At 33.6% G+C, this 13,776-nt stretch overlaps 1 protein-coding gene across 5 annotated transcripts in view; it reads right to left on the reverse strand.

Annotated features, from left to right (window-relative positions):
* The window catches only part of Wdr17 (WD repeat domain 17), a 59,648-nt gene that overhangs the window by 18,861 nt on the left and 27,011 nt on the right, over nt 1-13,776 (reverse strand). For all 5 annotated transcript variants that reach the window (XM_090354171.1, XM_090354170.1, XM_090354169.1 and 2 more), the window contains 8 exons: nt 13,365-13,456; nt 10,817-10,899; nt 10,549-10,635; nt 6,191-6,355; nt 5,365-5,567; nt 3,730-3,879; nt 3,520-3,650; nt 515-640 (listed from right to left, as the gene is read on the reverse strand). In XM_090354171.1, the coding sequence (XP_090210297.1) occupies nt 515-640; nt 3,520-3,650; nt 3,730-3,879; nt 5,365-5,567; nt 6,191-6,355; nt 10,549-10,635; nt 10,817-10,899; nt 13,365-13,456 (1,037 nt within the window). The remainder of the gene's footprint in view (nt 1-514; nt 641-3,519; nt 3,651-3,729; nt 3,880-5,364; nt 5,568-6,190; nt 6,356-10,548; nt 10,636-10,816; nt 10,900-13,364; nt 13,457-13,776) is intronic.

Below are 13,776 nucleotides of genomic sequence, written 5' to 3' on the forward strand. Positions count from 1 at the left end.
CAGATTGTGATTTAAGAAGTCATTCCTGTTTATGAAAATTGTTATTTCAGTGGCCATGAAGTCTAGTACACTTTTATTGTTCCAGCAGTTAACTACTGATTTTTCATCAAAAACATACAAACTGTTTTTCTTTCCCTTTTTGGTTTCTGACAGATTTTGCTGTTGATACTGCTAAAATATTAGGTATAAAGTAATAAATCCCATTAAAGCTATACTTTGATAACTTTTAGTATAGTACAGCACATCTCAGTCTATAGCCTTGTGAGACAAAACTCAGAGCCATCCATATGATGTAATTACCTGGTAATAGGGTAAAAATAAAACATTTCAAGGAGCTTCAAGTGACCTTTGAACAATGCCATGAGATTCAACCTGTGGAAAATGTAGCTTTAGCCTGTTCTTGGTTTTACAGATTTATCTCTGTAGTATTCATTTATTTCAGCAAACTGAAATGGTTAAATAATTTTCCTACTTAACATTTGCTGAAATACATCATATTGCACACTCTACTTACTGTTTTAAATTTAATCAGATGCTTCAAATGCATTATTCCTTTGCAGTAGTTCTGGGGAAGTAAGCTATCATCTTGCCCTTTTATCACAGCAACCAAATTCCATAAATTGTCACTGCCACCTGGAGGCTAAAAGTTGAAACAGAATAAATACAGGTTAGAATGGTGAAAAAAACTTCTCATGAAATTATATTGTATATTTATCTATAAGGTAGACTCATGTAATTACCATTATTTACATAGTGTGTAACTACACATTATCTCATTTATTATGTCTTATTTTATATTTTTCCCCTTCCTCTCGCTTCCTTACAAATTCCTTTTTCTTTTTTTTCATATATTTTTATTGTAATTATTAGAAGGATTACATGATATTTGCCAGATAGATGGGGCATTAATTCCCATGCATTGATATCCTTTCACATGTCTTGGTCCCCATTTCCCTCCCCCCCACCCCTACCCCTCATCTTGTTTTCCCCCATCCCTATCCAATTTCAAATAACCAAATACAAATATATCCGATATATCAGGTAACAAAGTGAGATACTGTAACAATATAAGATAACCAAGGGACAGCAAAAGAGATGAGAGATAACATAGTACCTTAAGAACAACAATCATTCATTATATGGCTTATGTTTCTACATCCTAGAGATCCTTTCATTTAGCATCCTACTATATGGTCTTATGTATCTAGGTCTTGCTCTATTGCAAATCTCTGCTAGGAGAGCCCAAGGTTTCTACTGATTATGACAAAGGAGGGAAACCATTGAGCCTAAATTCCTTTGAGTCTGGCTTACTTCACTTAATAGGATCTTTTCTAAGTCTTTCCATTTCCTAACAAATGGGGCAATGTCATTCTTTCTGACAGCAGCATAGAATTCCATTGTGTACAAATACCACATCTTGTTGATCCACTCATCAACTGAGGGACATCTAGGTTGGTTCCATAGTGCTGCAATGAACACTGTTGTGCTGGTGGATTTAGTATGTCTTTGTTTCTGGATGATTGGGTAAATGCCAAGTAGTGGAATTGCTGGGTCATAGGGGAGCTCTATGTATAGTCTTTTCAGGAACTGCCATACTGCTTTCCATAGTGGTTGAATGAGTGTGCTCTCCCACCAACAGTGTAGTAGTGATCCCTCCTGGCCACATCCCCTCCAGCATCTGTTGTTATTCGTTTTCCTGATCTTGGCCATTCTAACTGGAGTGAGGTGGAATCTTAGAGTTGTTTTGATTTGCATTTCTTTTATGACCAGAGATGTTGAGCATTTCTTCATGTGTCTATAGGACATTTTTGTTTCTTCTTCAGAGAAGACTCTTTGAAGTCTTTGGCCCATCTTTTAATGGGATGTTGTTACTTTGGAGATTAGTTTTGAAGTGATTCAATTTTTGAGCTGTTGATATATTTTAGATATGAGGCCTTTGTCTGTTATATGGTTGGTAAAGATCTTCTCCCACTCTGTAGGCTTCCTAATTAACTTACTAGCTATGTCCTTTGCCATACAAAAGCTCTGCAGTTTAATGCAGTCCACTTATCCAGCCTTTCTCTGATTTGTTGTGATTCTTGGTGCTTATTAAGAAAGTTTCGTCCTGTGCCAAGGAGGTCTAGTGTATCTCCTATTCCTTCTTGTAAAGTTTTCAGAGTGTCGGCTTTTACCTCCAGGTCTTTGATCCATTTGGAGTTAAATCTAGTACAGGGTGACAAAGAACTTTAGACAACTTTAGTTGTCTGCAGGTGCTTAACCAGTTCTGCCAGCACAAATTGTTGAGGAGGCTATCTTTCTTCCATTCTATTTCTTTGGCTCTGTTGTCAAAGACTAGGTGGCCATAGGTCTGTGGTTCTATTCCATTGGTCTTCAGGCCTGTTCTTGTGCCAGTACCAAGGTGTTTTGATTATTATAGCTCTGTAATACAGACTAAAGTTTGGGATTGAAATTCCTCCTGCGCTGTTCTTTCTGCTAAGAAGTGTTTTTGCTATATGGGATCTTTTATTATTCCATATGAAATTTTGGATTGCCTCTTCTATTTCTTTAAAGAATGACATTGGGATATTGATGGGTACTGCGTTGAATTTGTAGATAGCCCTTGGCAAAATTGTCATTTTCACGATATTAATTCTTCCAATCCAAGAGCATAGGAGGTTTTTCCATTTCCTCAGTTATGCTTTAATTTCCTTTTTCAAGGTTTTAAAGTTTTCATCAAAAAGGTCCTTTACATTCTTAGTTAAGGTAATTCCTAGGTACTTTATTTTCTTTGAGGCTATTGTGAAAGGAGTTGCTTTCCTGATTGTTGCCTCGTTCCTCTCACTGTTGGCGTAGAGGAAGGCAGTTGATTTTAAAGGTTAATTTTACAGCCTGCTACCCTTCCAAAGTTTTGAATCAGCTCAAGGAGCTTGGGAGTAGAGTCTATAGGATTCTTTAAATACAGGATCATGTCATCTGCAAAGAGGGAAAGTTTTACTTCCTCTTTCCCTATTTGGATCCCCTTTATGCTTGCTTCTTGCCTTATTGCACAGGCTAGGAATTCTAATACTATGTTAAAGAGGAGTGAAGAGAGTGGGCATCCTTGTCTCGTTCCTGATTTTAGAGGGAATGGCTTTAGCTTTTCGCCATTAAGTATAATACTAGCTGTGGGTTTGTCATACACAGCCTTTATTATTATTATTATACAGTTCTAGCTGGCCTGGAATTCATGGCCCTTCTGCTGACTCAGTCCCCAAGTGCTGGGATTATAGGCAGGCACCATTGCATATCAGGCAGTTATTCGACTTCTTCTACTATACATACTATGATGAAAAGAGAAGAAATCAATTGGCTTGATGAGTGTAAATATATGGATATTCATTAAGCATGTAGAAGTAGAAACTACATGTGAAAAATAATAATACAATTCTCAGTAAAACACAGTTCATATTTAGATATAATATTTTATCCACAATGAATCAGAGCTTTGGTGATTCATTTTAGCTAAAGGGAGAATGTCTGGTTAATTCCAATAATACTTACTGATAAACATTCTGAAAACCATCTTAATTTTTTTGCTTGAGGATTACCAGATAGCTTTTCTATTTCTTGTTTAATATTTCTTGACACTTTCCCACACAATAGAGGAGGACTGCCTTGTTCAATAGCATAATCTGAGGAAGAGATGTAATTTAGTGAGTAAATGCTTCTTATAAAATATTATTTAATAACAGAATTTAATGTGTTCAATACCAGTGTTCCCGATAATTTCCGCCCAGGATCTGCCAGCCAGAATGTTTATTTGTAAAGGAGTGATTAAAGGTGTTAATGACCAGAGTCTCACTGTGGAATCACGGGAGCAAGAGGCCATGGTGAAGGGACGGCTTGGGTGACACGTTAAGCCTGACAGAAAACAAACAAACTTATTTGTAAGAGGAATAAATGTTGAACAGGTAAACTTACATATACCTCATTAATCTACAGAATTGAAATGATAAGGAAATGTGAACAAATGAGAGATTCTTAAGAGGTTAACTTTCTGCCTGTATTTAATTAAAATCATGACTGATAATATAAAACTAGAATATATTATTTAATACTTTCTATAGACCTGCCTATATAATTATGAAAAACTAAATGGTTCTGAATGAAAATAGCACAATTACATTTATTTGGTTAAGTGGGGCATATACCATAATAGAGCATATGTATCTACAAGTGAATGGGAGTTCCATTTACAAGACAGAAGACATGGAGACTGCATTCCAGATTAAAGAACATTAACAAAAAAGGATTCTCCTACACTTAGTCCCAATGCCTCATGGAGGACACCCTTGGGATAATGTCAAGGATTTGCATTATTCTTTAAGGACTCATTTTTAATTCTTAGTCTATTCATTCCAATAAAAATATAGAAATGAGAACAAGAAAAATACAAATGAGGGGTCAGGAGTTTGGCCTAGTGGTAGAGTGCTTGCCTAGTATGTACGCAGATTCAGTTTTGATTCCTTGGTACACATACATAGAAAAAAATCCCGGAAGAGGTGCTGAGGCTCAAGTGGTAGAGCTCTACTCTTGAGAAAGTCCAAGGACGGTTTTCAGGCCCTGAGCTCAAGCCCAGGACTGGCAAGAAAAAAATACAAGTGAGAATAAATGATGTATAACAGCAAAATCATCTGATTTTTCCATACCTACTGCACATTTAAATATATATACATAGGTATATATATATATTGCTCTTTGTATGCAAAAATAGGGAAATGGTTAAGTTATGTCTACACTATGATTAATTTCCTATTCTACCACTTATGCTCTGGTGTTACTGAAAAGTAAACAGGAAAGTCCAGCCTAGAAATATACATGGTGAATATATATGTATACATATAAAGAGTTTATGTATGTTGTGTGTGTGTTCACAGAAACACAAACACACCTGCAGATACAGAAAGATAACACAATACTAACAATGAACATCTTCTGATACTATCTGATGACTGTTAATTATCATTTTTATATAAGGATATTTCAATATGCTAATTCATCAATGAGAAGAAACGTTATTTCAAAAATGAACTTGCTACTTCTAAATGTCTTTTTTCTTTTTTCTTTTTTTTTTTTTTTTGCCAGTCCTGTTGCTTGAACTTAGTGCCTGGGCTCTGTCCTTGAGCTTTCTCAAGGCTAGCCCACTACCATTTGAGCCATAGCAACACTTTCTTTTTCTGTGTATGTGGTACCAACAAATAGAACCCATGGCTTCATGCATGCTAGGCAAGCACTGTACCGCTAGGCCACTCTTCAGCCCTTGTGAATTCTTTAGAATATCATACTGCCCAGGAAACACAAGCATCATTCACATATCAAAACAAATATACATGAAAAATATTTTACCATATACATCTGCACCATGATCACACACAGTATCCAGACAAGTTCCTTCCCGAGTGTCCCATACTTTTATAGTATAGTCCCAGCTGCCAGATATTAGTAGATAGGGAATCTCAGTATTCCACACTAATCCCCTCACAGGTGCACTGTGTCCATTAAGAATATTTATGCAAACATCTTGAGTATAATCCCAGATTCGAACAGAACTGAAAATAGAATATTATCTATAAAATTCAGATTATAATATGTACTTTTGTTCTTTAAAACAAGTCTCTGTTTCATATAAAAAGATTCCTTTTTGCCCCATTCAGTTTTTTTTGGAGTGTATAACAATATAATCAGCCAACCATATCCATGGGTTTTTCATCATTAGATTCAACCAAGGACATGGATCAAAAACATTAAAAAAATACAATCGCATATGTACTGAAAAATACAGAATATTTTTCTTATCATTATTCTCCCAACAACATAACAACCATTTATAATGCGCAACTCATTTCTATATCTTATAAAATTGTTTTGAATCTTTTTCTCTTGTTCACATATTCATTTAAAATGATTTCTCTTAACTGTCCTGAAGATAATCTAGAAAAAGGCATAATGAGAGAGTAAAAGAATTTGGTGAATAAGAATCAAGAAAGATAATATAAGTATGGTAGAATTTAATTAATTTTGGTTTAGTTCTTTGTTAAAATTCTACTTGTTAAGTACAGAAAGACTTAAAAGATTTTCATAGGTAATAATTATATTATATACACATATGTGTTTCTGGGAAAATATATTTATTATTTAAAGTTCAAAAAAATTAGAAAGCAAGAATACATACCCATCATCAGAACCACTACAAAGAATTCCTTCCTGCAGCGGTGACCATTTAACATGAAACACTTTAGCTGTATGCCCACTAAAAACTTTCAATGGTTGGTCAGAGTTGGTGGCTACATAATATATGCGAACATTTTTGTCTTCACAGCCAGTGGCTATCATGTCTCTGAAATGCCAACAGTGAATCATTAAAAGAGCGCTAATTTTATCTTATTATTTATTAGTAACTGAAAAATACACACGTTTTAATTTATACAGACTTAGAAACTTTTACTTCCTTAACAAAACATTAACTATATGGAGAGAGATATATAATATAATTATATATTTAAATATCTATATATAATCATTCATGCTACTGGTTGTTTGTAGACACTGCATAACAGTAGGAAGAGTTTTTCCCATCTTTATGAGTTAGAATTGTATCATATTTATCTTTAGTCAAAGGCAATACATTTAGTTTTTAAGGGTTATTTTTAAGTAGGTACAAAGATATAATTTCCTGAACCTTATACTTGGTAATTATTTTATCTTAAGAAGGGTCCTTTCCTGATAAGTGATGATTTGCTTACTTACTGTAGGTAAATATCTATTATGACAGGCCCTGGATATGGTTATTTGTTTTGTAAGTGGTGTGAGTTCTGGTTGCAATGACTTCTGTAGAAGAATGGTGGAAAAGCTCCCTGCAGCAGTGGCTGTCTCAACAGATAGTATGACATAAGTTCAGTTTTCCATTTCTTTTTGGCGGGCTTTCACTTCCTTGAGATGTTTTGTTTGTCACAAGCAACTAAGTATTCTCTGGAAACACTCTAGGCTCTTTTAATATCATTTGCTTGTTATTCTCACAGGTATAATACTCCTTGTTACCTGACTGAAATAATAGGAGAGGAGTTATGAAAACTAGGAGAGTCTGTGGAGATCATGTACTTGTTAAGACAGTGTAATTGAGAAGTATCTGCTCTATCCTTCATGTGAATAGCTCTCACATCCTAAAGCCAAAGAGAAAAAAATATTTTTATAGTTATTTTTTATTTTTATTTTATTTTATTTTAAATAATTTTTTCATTGTGATTAATAAAAAGGTAACATTATATTCACCAGATAGAAGGTGAATAATTTCACAAATACTGATACCCTTTCTCATGACATGGTCCCCATTTCCAGTCCCAACCTTCCCCCCCCCCCCCCCCCCCCGCTTATCTTGATTTCTCCTCTTCCCTATCCAATTTCAAATAATCAATTAAGCACATATAAAATATATCAGATAACAAGGTGAAAAATTGTAACAACATGAGATAACCAAGGGATGGCAAAAGAGATGAGCGATAACGTAGTACATTAAGGACAACAGTCACTCATTATATGGCTTTTGTTTCCTTATCCTGGAGGTCCTTATATTTAGTATCGTAGTATTTGGCCTAATGTCTCTAGATTTTGTTCTATTGTAAATGTCTGCTAGGAGAGCATAAGGTTTCTACTGATTATGACAAATGAGGGAGACTATTGGGCCTATGTTCCTTTGAGTCTGGCTTACAGAAATGCAAATCAAAACAACTCTAAGATTCCACCTCACTCCAGTTAGAATGCCAGAATCAAAAAAATCTAATAACAACAGATGCTGGAGGGGATGTGGCCAGGATCACTACTACATTGTTGGTGGGAGTGCAAACTCCTTCAACCACTATGGAAAGCAGTATGGCAATTCCTTAAAAGACTAAACACAGAGCTCCCCTATGACCCAGCAATTCCACTACTTGGCATTTACTCACTTGTCCAGAAACAAGGACACACTAAATAATCCACTAGCACAACAATGTTCATTGCAGCACTATTTACCATAGCAAAGATATGGAACCAGCCCAGATGTCCCTCAGTTGATGAGTGGATTAACAAGATATGGTATTTATACACAATGGAATTCTATGCTACTGTCAGAAAGAATGACATCACCCCATTTGTAAGGAAATGGAAAGACTAAAAAAATCATATTAAGTGAAGAAAAAGAATTATATGCTTTGGAATTCAACCAGCATCAAAATTCTTGAAAAATTTCAAATTGCTGATTGTGTCACATGAGTTTTAAATTTTATAGTTACATGAAGAATACAACTGGCATGTACAGATTACATCTTCCTAAGGTTCACTGATAAACAGACCTATTTTCACATTTTGGAAGATTATTTTGCATACATGCATACATAGATTTGCATATACATCATATTTTGTATTCATGCAGATGCTAGTACATAATATATAATTTTAGAGAAATATCAAAACCATTAAAATGCATAAAAGCATATCCAAATTGAATTCCAGACATTTTAAAATATACTCTTGTATGTAGAGGCTATTTTGCTTTTTTACTAACATGCAAAGATAATATGAATACATGGGGAATAATTTTAAATACTATAAATTATATATATATGTGGGAAATACATAAAGAGAATATGATAGGTTTGTAAGAGTTTAAAATAATAGACTTGGAATGTCATTTATATTTTTTCTTATTTCAGTTCTCCAAATCTTAATTCCATAAAGCCGATAAGAATATGGAACTGTTTTGTTATTCAGATACAAAATAATCTACTTAGTGTGACTACTTACCAGGTAATTATATGATGTTTAATCTAACTTTAAACAGACTAAGATTTAACAATGTAATTTCTTCTTTGAATATCCATATATACACAGAAACACAGCTAGTGATCTCTTGAGCTTACATTTCAGAGGGGAAGAAGCCAATATACAACTAATTACATAATTAAAAACTTAATTTTAGGGCTGAGTGTAGTGGTGTATGGCTCCAACTCCAAAGAAGAAAAGTAGGATTACAGTTTAACACCAGACTGCACAAAGTTAGTGAAAGGTATGATCTGAAAAACAAACTACATGCAAATTGGCTGGGGTGTGTGGTACAGTGAGCCCAAGTTTAATCAATATTAATCCAGTTATAAGGCCAGTTAAAAGGGAAGTTTACCTAATGTTGAAGTTAGGGAAGACTGTAAATGTTGTATCTTTGCTGAAAGTGAAGTGGGGTCTGTGTAGTATAGTGGAGAGAAGAATCCTAAATAAAGGCAGGCAGCATGAGTACAAGTCTTGAGATGAAAATTATCTGGATAGTTCAAGAGACTAGAAGCCATTATGGCCAGAAAAAGGGTGAGTAAGGCTTAGATGAGATTAATTAACCAAGTTTGGAACCAAGATCACACAAGGACTTTGTTGTAAGGCTTGCTGGAAGTTTCAGTTTATTCCATAATCAGTGGAAAACTATGAAGGAGTTAAGCAGTAGACTGGTGTGCTCAGATGTGTGCTTTTAAATTTGTGTATAATGACTGGAGCATAAAATAGTAGGTAGAGAGAAAAATAGAATGAAAATTCTGGAAATGATTTAAAAGGCCTCTGAGTGTCCAAAAATGTCTGAAATATTAGTCAATGTCTTAATTTAAAATCTCACCAATGTTTTAAAATCTTAGGTAATAAATTTTATACTTTTCACAATGCAAATACTTATGTATGATATACTTTTTGAAAATAATATCAGTATGACTTCTAAAAATTTCTCGTATGTAGACACTGAATAAATTGTTTTAACTTAGTAGACTGTATCCTCTAGAAGGTTAAGACAGCATTGTTTTACTTCTTGTTTTCCTAAACATCATAAAAGCTAGGCTTAATCACTATTTTCTTTTTTTTATCACTATACTATTTTCTTTACCAGTATGTTTAAAGTTACATATAACATTAGCCATTCTATTAAGGTTGTTTATTAAATTGGTGTATTTTTCAGAAACATAATTAATTTATTAAACATATTAATTTACTAAAAGGGAAATACCTTGAGAAAGAATACTTAAATGGAAATTAGAATGAGTACTATTGGCTTATTGGACATGGAGTTTTGACATAGTAAAGTATAAGAAAATAGGCTAACAATATTGGGTTTTTTTATTTTGTTGATTTTTTAAAAATTAGCATAGCTAATTCTATAACTAGGAAATAATAGATGGTTTAGTCAGTAGATCACTGTATGCACAACTTAACAATGCAATTTTTTACCTTTAGTAGAGTATATGTGGCTTCACTCCAAACATAAGCATTAAAAGGTGTTACTATTCTGTGTTTTCTATATTTGCTCTGGGAAATCATAATTCATATTACTTTGGCAAGATCTAGAAAAACTACATATTTTTACATTTATTTTATATTTTATAAAAGAGAAGTTTGAGGCACAAAATTTTTGGAAATGAAGTGAGCTAAGTACTACCTGATTATATTGGAATTACATGAGTACAGCACCGCATTTTATAGTTCTTTAAAATCACCCAAATACAATGTTTACTGGAAAAATATACTTACTTGTTGTTCTGACTCCAATCACAGCCAAACACGGAAGCTGGATGCTTGTATCTGTGTAGAACTTTGCCATCAATTGTTCGGATAATACTAAAATTAATTATAATATGTTAATAGGAAAATAATGTTTTATATTTTTGAACAAAACTTCTCTGTTATTAATTTGTGATATATAATACAACATGCACCTACATGGGCTGATAAATAATATTATGGTAATTATATACATCTTTTATAGACAAGGACACTTCATAATATATGTAGTACTTACCAGAAACCATCTCCACTGCAGGTGGCAATTATTCTGGAATCTTTATGACTCCAGGCAATGCAGAATATTCCATTTTTTCCATGCTTCAAAAAATGCAAAATACCTATCAATTAAAAATAATTCACCTCTTTTTTCTCTCATTTATTGGCTTTTTCTAAGTATTATTTTCCTTTTCTTTTTTAAATTATAAAAGATAATCTTTTGATACTATATTGGCTAGTTGAGAACTCTCTTAAAAATGACTGAATAGATTTTTACATTTTTCCTTTTTATTTTATTGTCAGGATAATGTATAAAGGGGCTACAGTTACATTCGTCAGGTAGTAGGTGTTATGAACTTACTCTACTTAATACTAACACAGACATTCCTGTCAGTAGAATGAATGGCTACATATTTTAGGAAATTGAAAGCTGTCACATTTATGAAATAGATCTGTTATTTACAGACAATTCCTATTAAGCATTGTTTCTTTTGGGGAGCTACAGGTAAAAAGTCTGCTTTTCAGTTTTTCATCAGAATAAGGGTATAATTAATATTTTTTTTACTGTGAATACCAAGCTGGAGTTAAAGGTAGCTAAATGTCTCAAACCTAGTCTATTCCATGTATGATACAGGAAATGTTATGAGCAATAGTTATTACTAGTTTTTAAGTTTGGAGAGCTCATTTCTGTTGAGAAATTAGAAGACATAAAATTTTCTTATAATAAACAATTCACTATTTTCCTGTAAATCTGAAGAAGTATTATGACATCTAGCTACAGCTCGTCTGATTCAAATTTCTAAAACACAAGGGATACACTACATGCATAGGATGTCATTTGTCAACTGTGTAATTAGCGAAAGTTACAACTGACACATTTCTGAATGTCAGTTTAAAATTCTCTGTTTGATAAAGTACTCAGATTGTGCTGTCATTAAGGTAAGACTAAAGTTATTTCTTATCCTGCATTTTCAGTGTGCTTTATAAAGATGCAGATTCAGCTTCCTAAGGCAATATCCAAGTTGAAAGTCTCTGAACAGGTCAAGGAAGGGAGACTTATCTTCATTCGACTACCTGATGGAGGTTACTTTTCCTTTGCTCTGACAAGTACATCTATAGCTTAAATTTTTTTCATTAAATTCCATTAACTTTCTCTTTGATACATGGTTTAGCTCATTAAAGTTGAAATGTTAATTTCCCCCATATTTATAATATAGAATTGGAGCAATTTGGATATTGGGTCAATATGCAATTGACCGCTAGGAAAGCTTTGAAGGATGTGTCTCTCATACTAATTGCTAGTCAGAGCTATTCACATGCTAATGAAGAGATATGTTACTCTTCATCAGCATCAACATGCCATCAGAAGAAATCAAATCAAGATCAAATATTTTGAATCTTGATCAAAATTTAATTTCTGGGCTCACTTCACTCACTATTTATTATGACATAAGTTACTGTCCTGGCATTGGCAATGTGAAGGTCAGATTGAGTATGGCCTAGCAGAAGAGCATTGTTTTGCAGCATGTTTAAAAGGAAAGGATCTTTTTGTTTTTGTTTTTGTTTTTTTTTGCCAGTCCTGTGCTTGAGCTCAGGGCCTGAGCACTGTCCTTGGACTTTCTCAAGGCTAGAGCTCTACCACTTGAGCCTCAGCACCACTTCCGGCTTTTTTCTATATGTGGTACTAAGGAATCGAACCTGGGTCTTCATGCATGCTAGGCAAGCACTATAACCACTAGGCCAAACTCCAGGCCCAGGAAAGGATCTTTATAAATGTTTCTGCTTTGGAGGACACAACTGTTTATCAGTGCTTGGCAACATTTCCAAATATTGTATTACCACAATACCCACTGAGAGAACAAAGCTGCTAGGCAGTGTCTTCAAAGGGATGCACATGCTTTTGTATAAATGTCTTCAAGCCTTCAATATGTAAGCAGTGTTCAAATTACTGGCTTAATAATTTAAATTTAAAGTAAAATTTCAAGATAGTTTAAGAAAAGCCTAGCTCTCATTCATGTTCTCCAGTTCATACCTAATATACTATATTTCACTGCATACAATTTTTGAATGTTAATGGAACTCAGTAAAATTTGAGATGATGATTTAAGCCTACATACAATACTTGGCATTCCATATAGGAAGAGGGATTCTGTTAGGACTTTTGCTACAATGAGAAAATGTGAGGACTAAAAGGAGATAATGATGGGCTCCAAGCTCATCATGTTGTAAGTAAAGAAACCGGGTCAAGTCATTAAAAGGATTCAATGTGGAAGGATGTGTATCAAGAGAATCAGAATAATATGGGGTTTCTGAGTTCATTTTTTCCTCTCCTTTAATCTTTGTCTGTATTTGGTGGAGGATGATTTAAAATTATTTTCAATCTCTAATCTAACTTCAGGTACAGGTGAATTTTTTACATTTTAGAATATAATTATTTCCTTGACTATCTCCTTGAGAGAATATACATGCTACCATATTTTTGACTATTAAATGAACAAGTAAAACATTTACAAAGTATAAAGTACTCTAAGATATCACATTATTCAGCCACAGTGAATGAATCTTACCTCATTAAATCGTTGCACTATTTTGCCCTTATGAACATCCCAGATAAAAGCACCTTTTCGGGATGTTGCACCAGCAATACAATTCAAACCACCTTGGAAAGCAATAAGTCTGTTAGACATTAGATAATACATATTTGCCCAAAATATAATTTTTTCAAGAGAGTACTTTACCATACATGATATATCAACATTAAAATATCTGTAGCATTTTATTATGTTACCCTTCGGGGATTCTTATTTACATATTTATTTGCAGTTTTTATTTTCCTGTATTATTTACTCTAAAACAGAGAGGAATTTATTCAGCTATCTATGTCACACTATATTTCCAACCTCTGTTAACCTTCATTAACATTTTAAATCTCATGCACACTTATCTAAAAGCCAATTAATAACCATACAGCAAGACATA

Source organism: Megascapheus bottae, chromosome 20 (genome assembly GCF_031878675.1).
Source record: "Megascapheus bottae isolate mThoBot1 chromosome 20, mThoBot2.hap1, whole genome shotgun sequence".
Taxonomy (NCBI): Eukaryota; Metazoa; Chordata; class Mammalia; order Rodentia; family Geomyidae; genus Megascapheus; species Megascapheus bottae.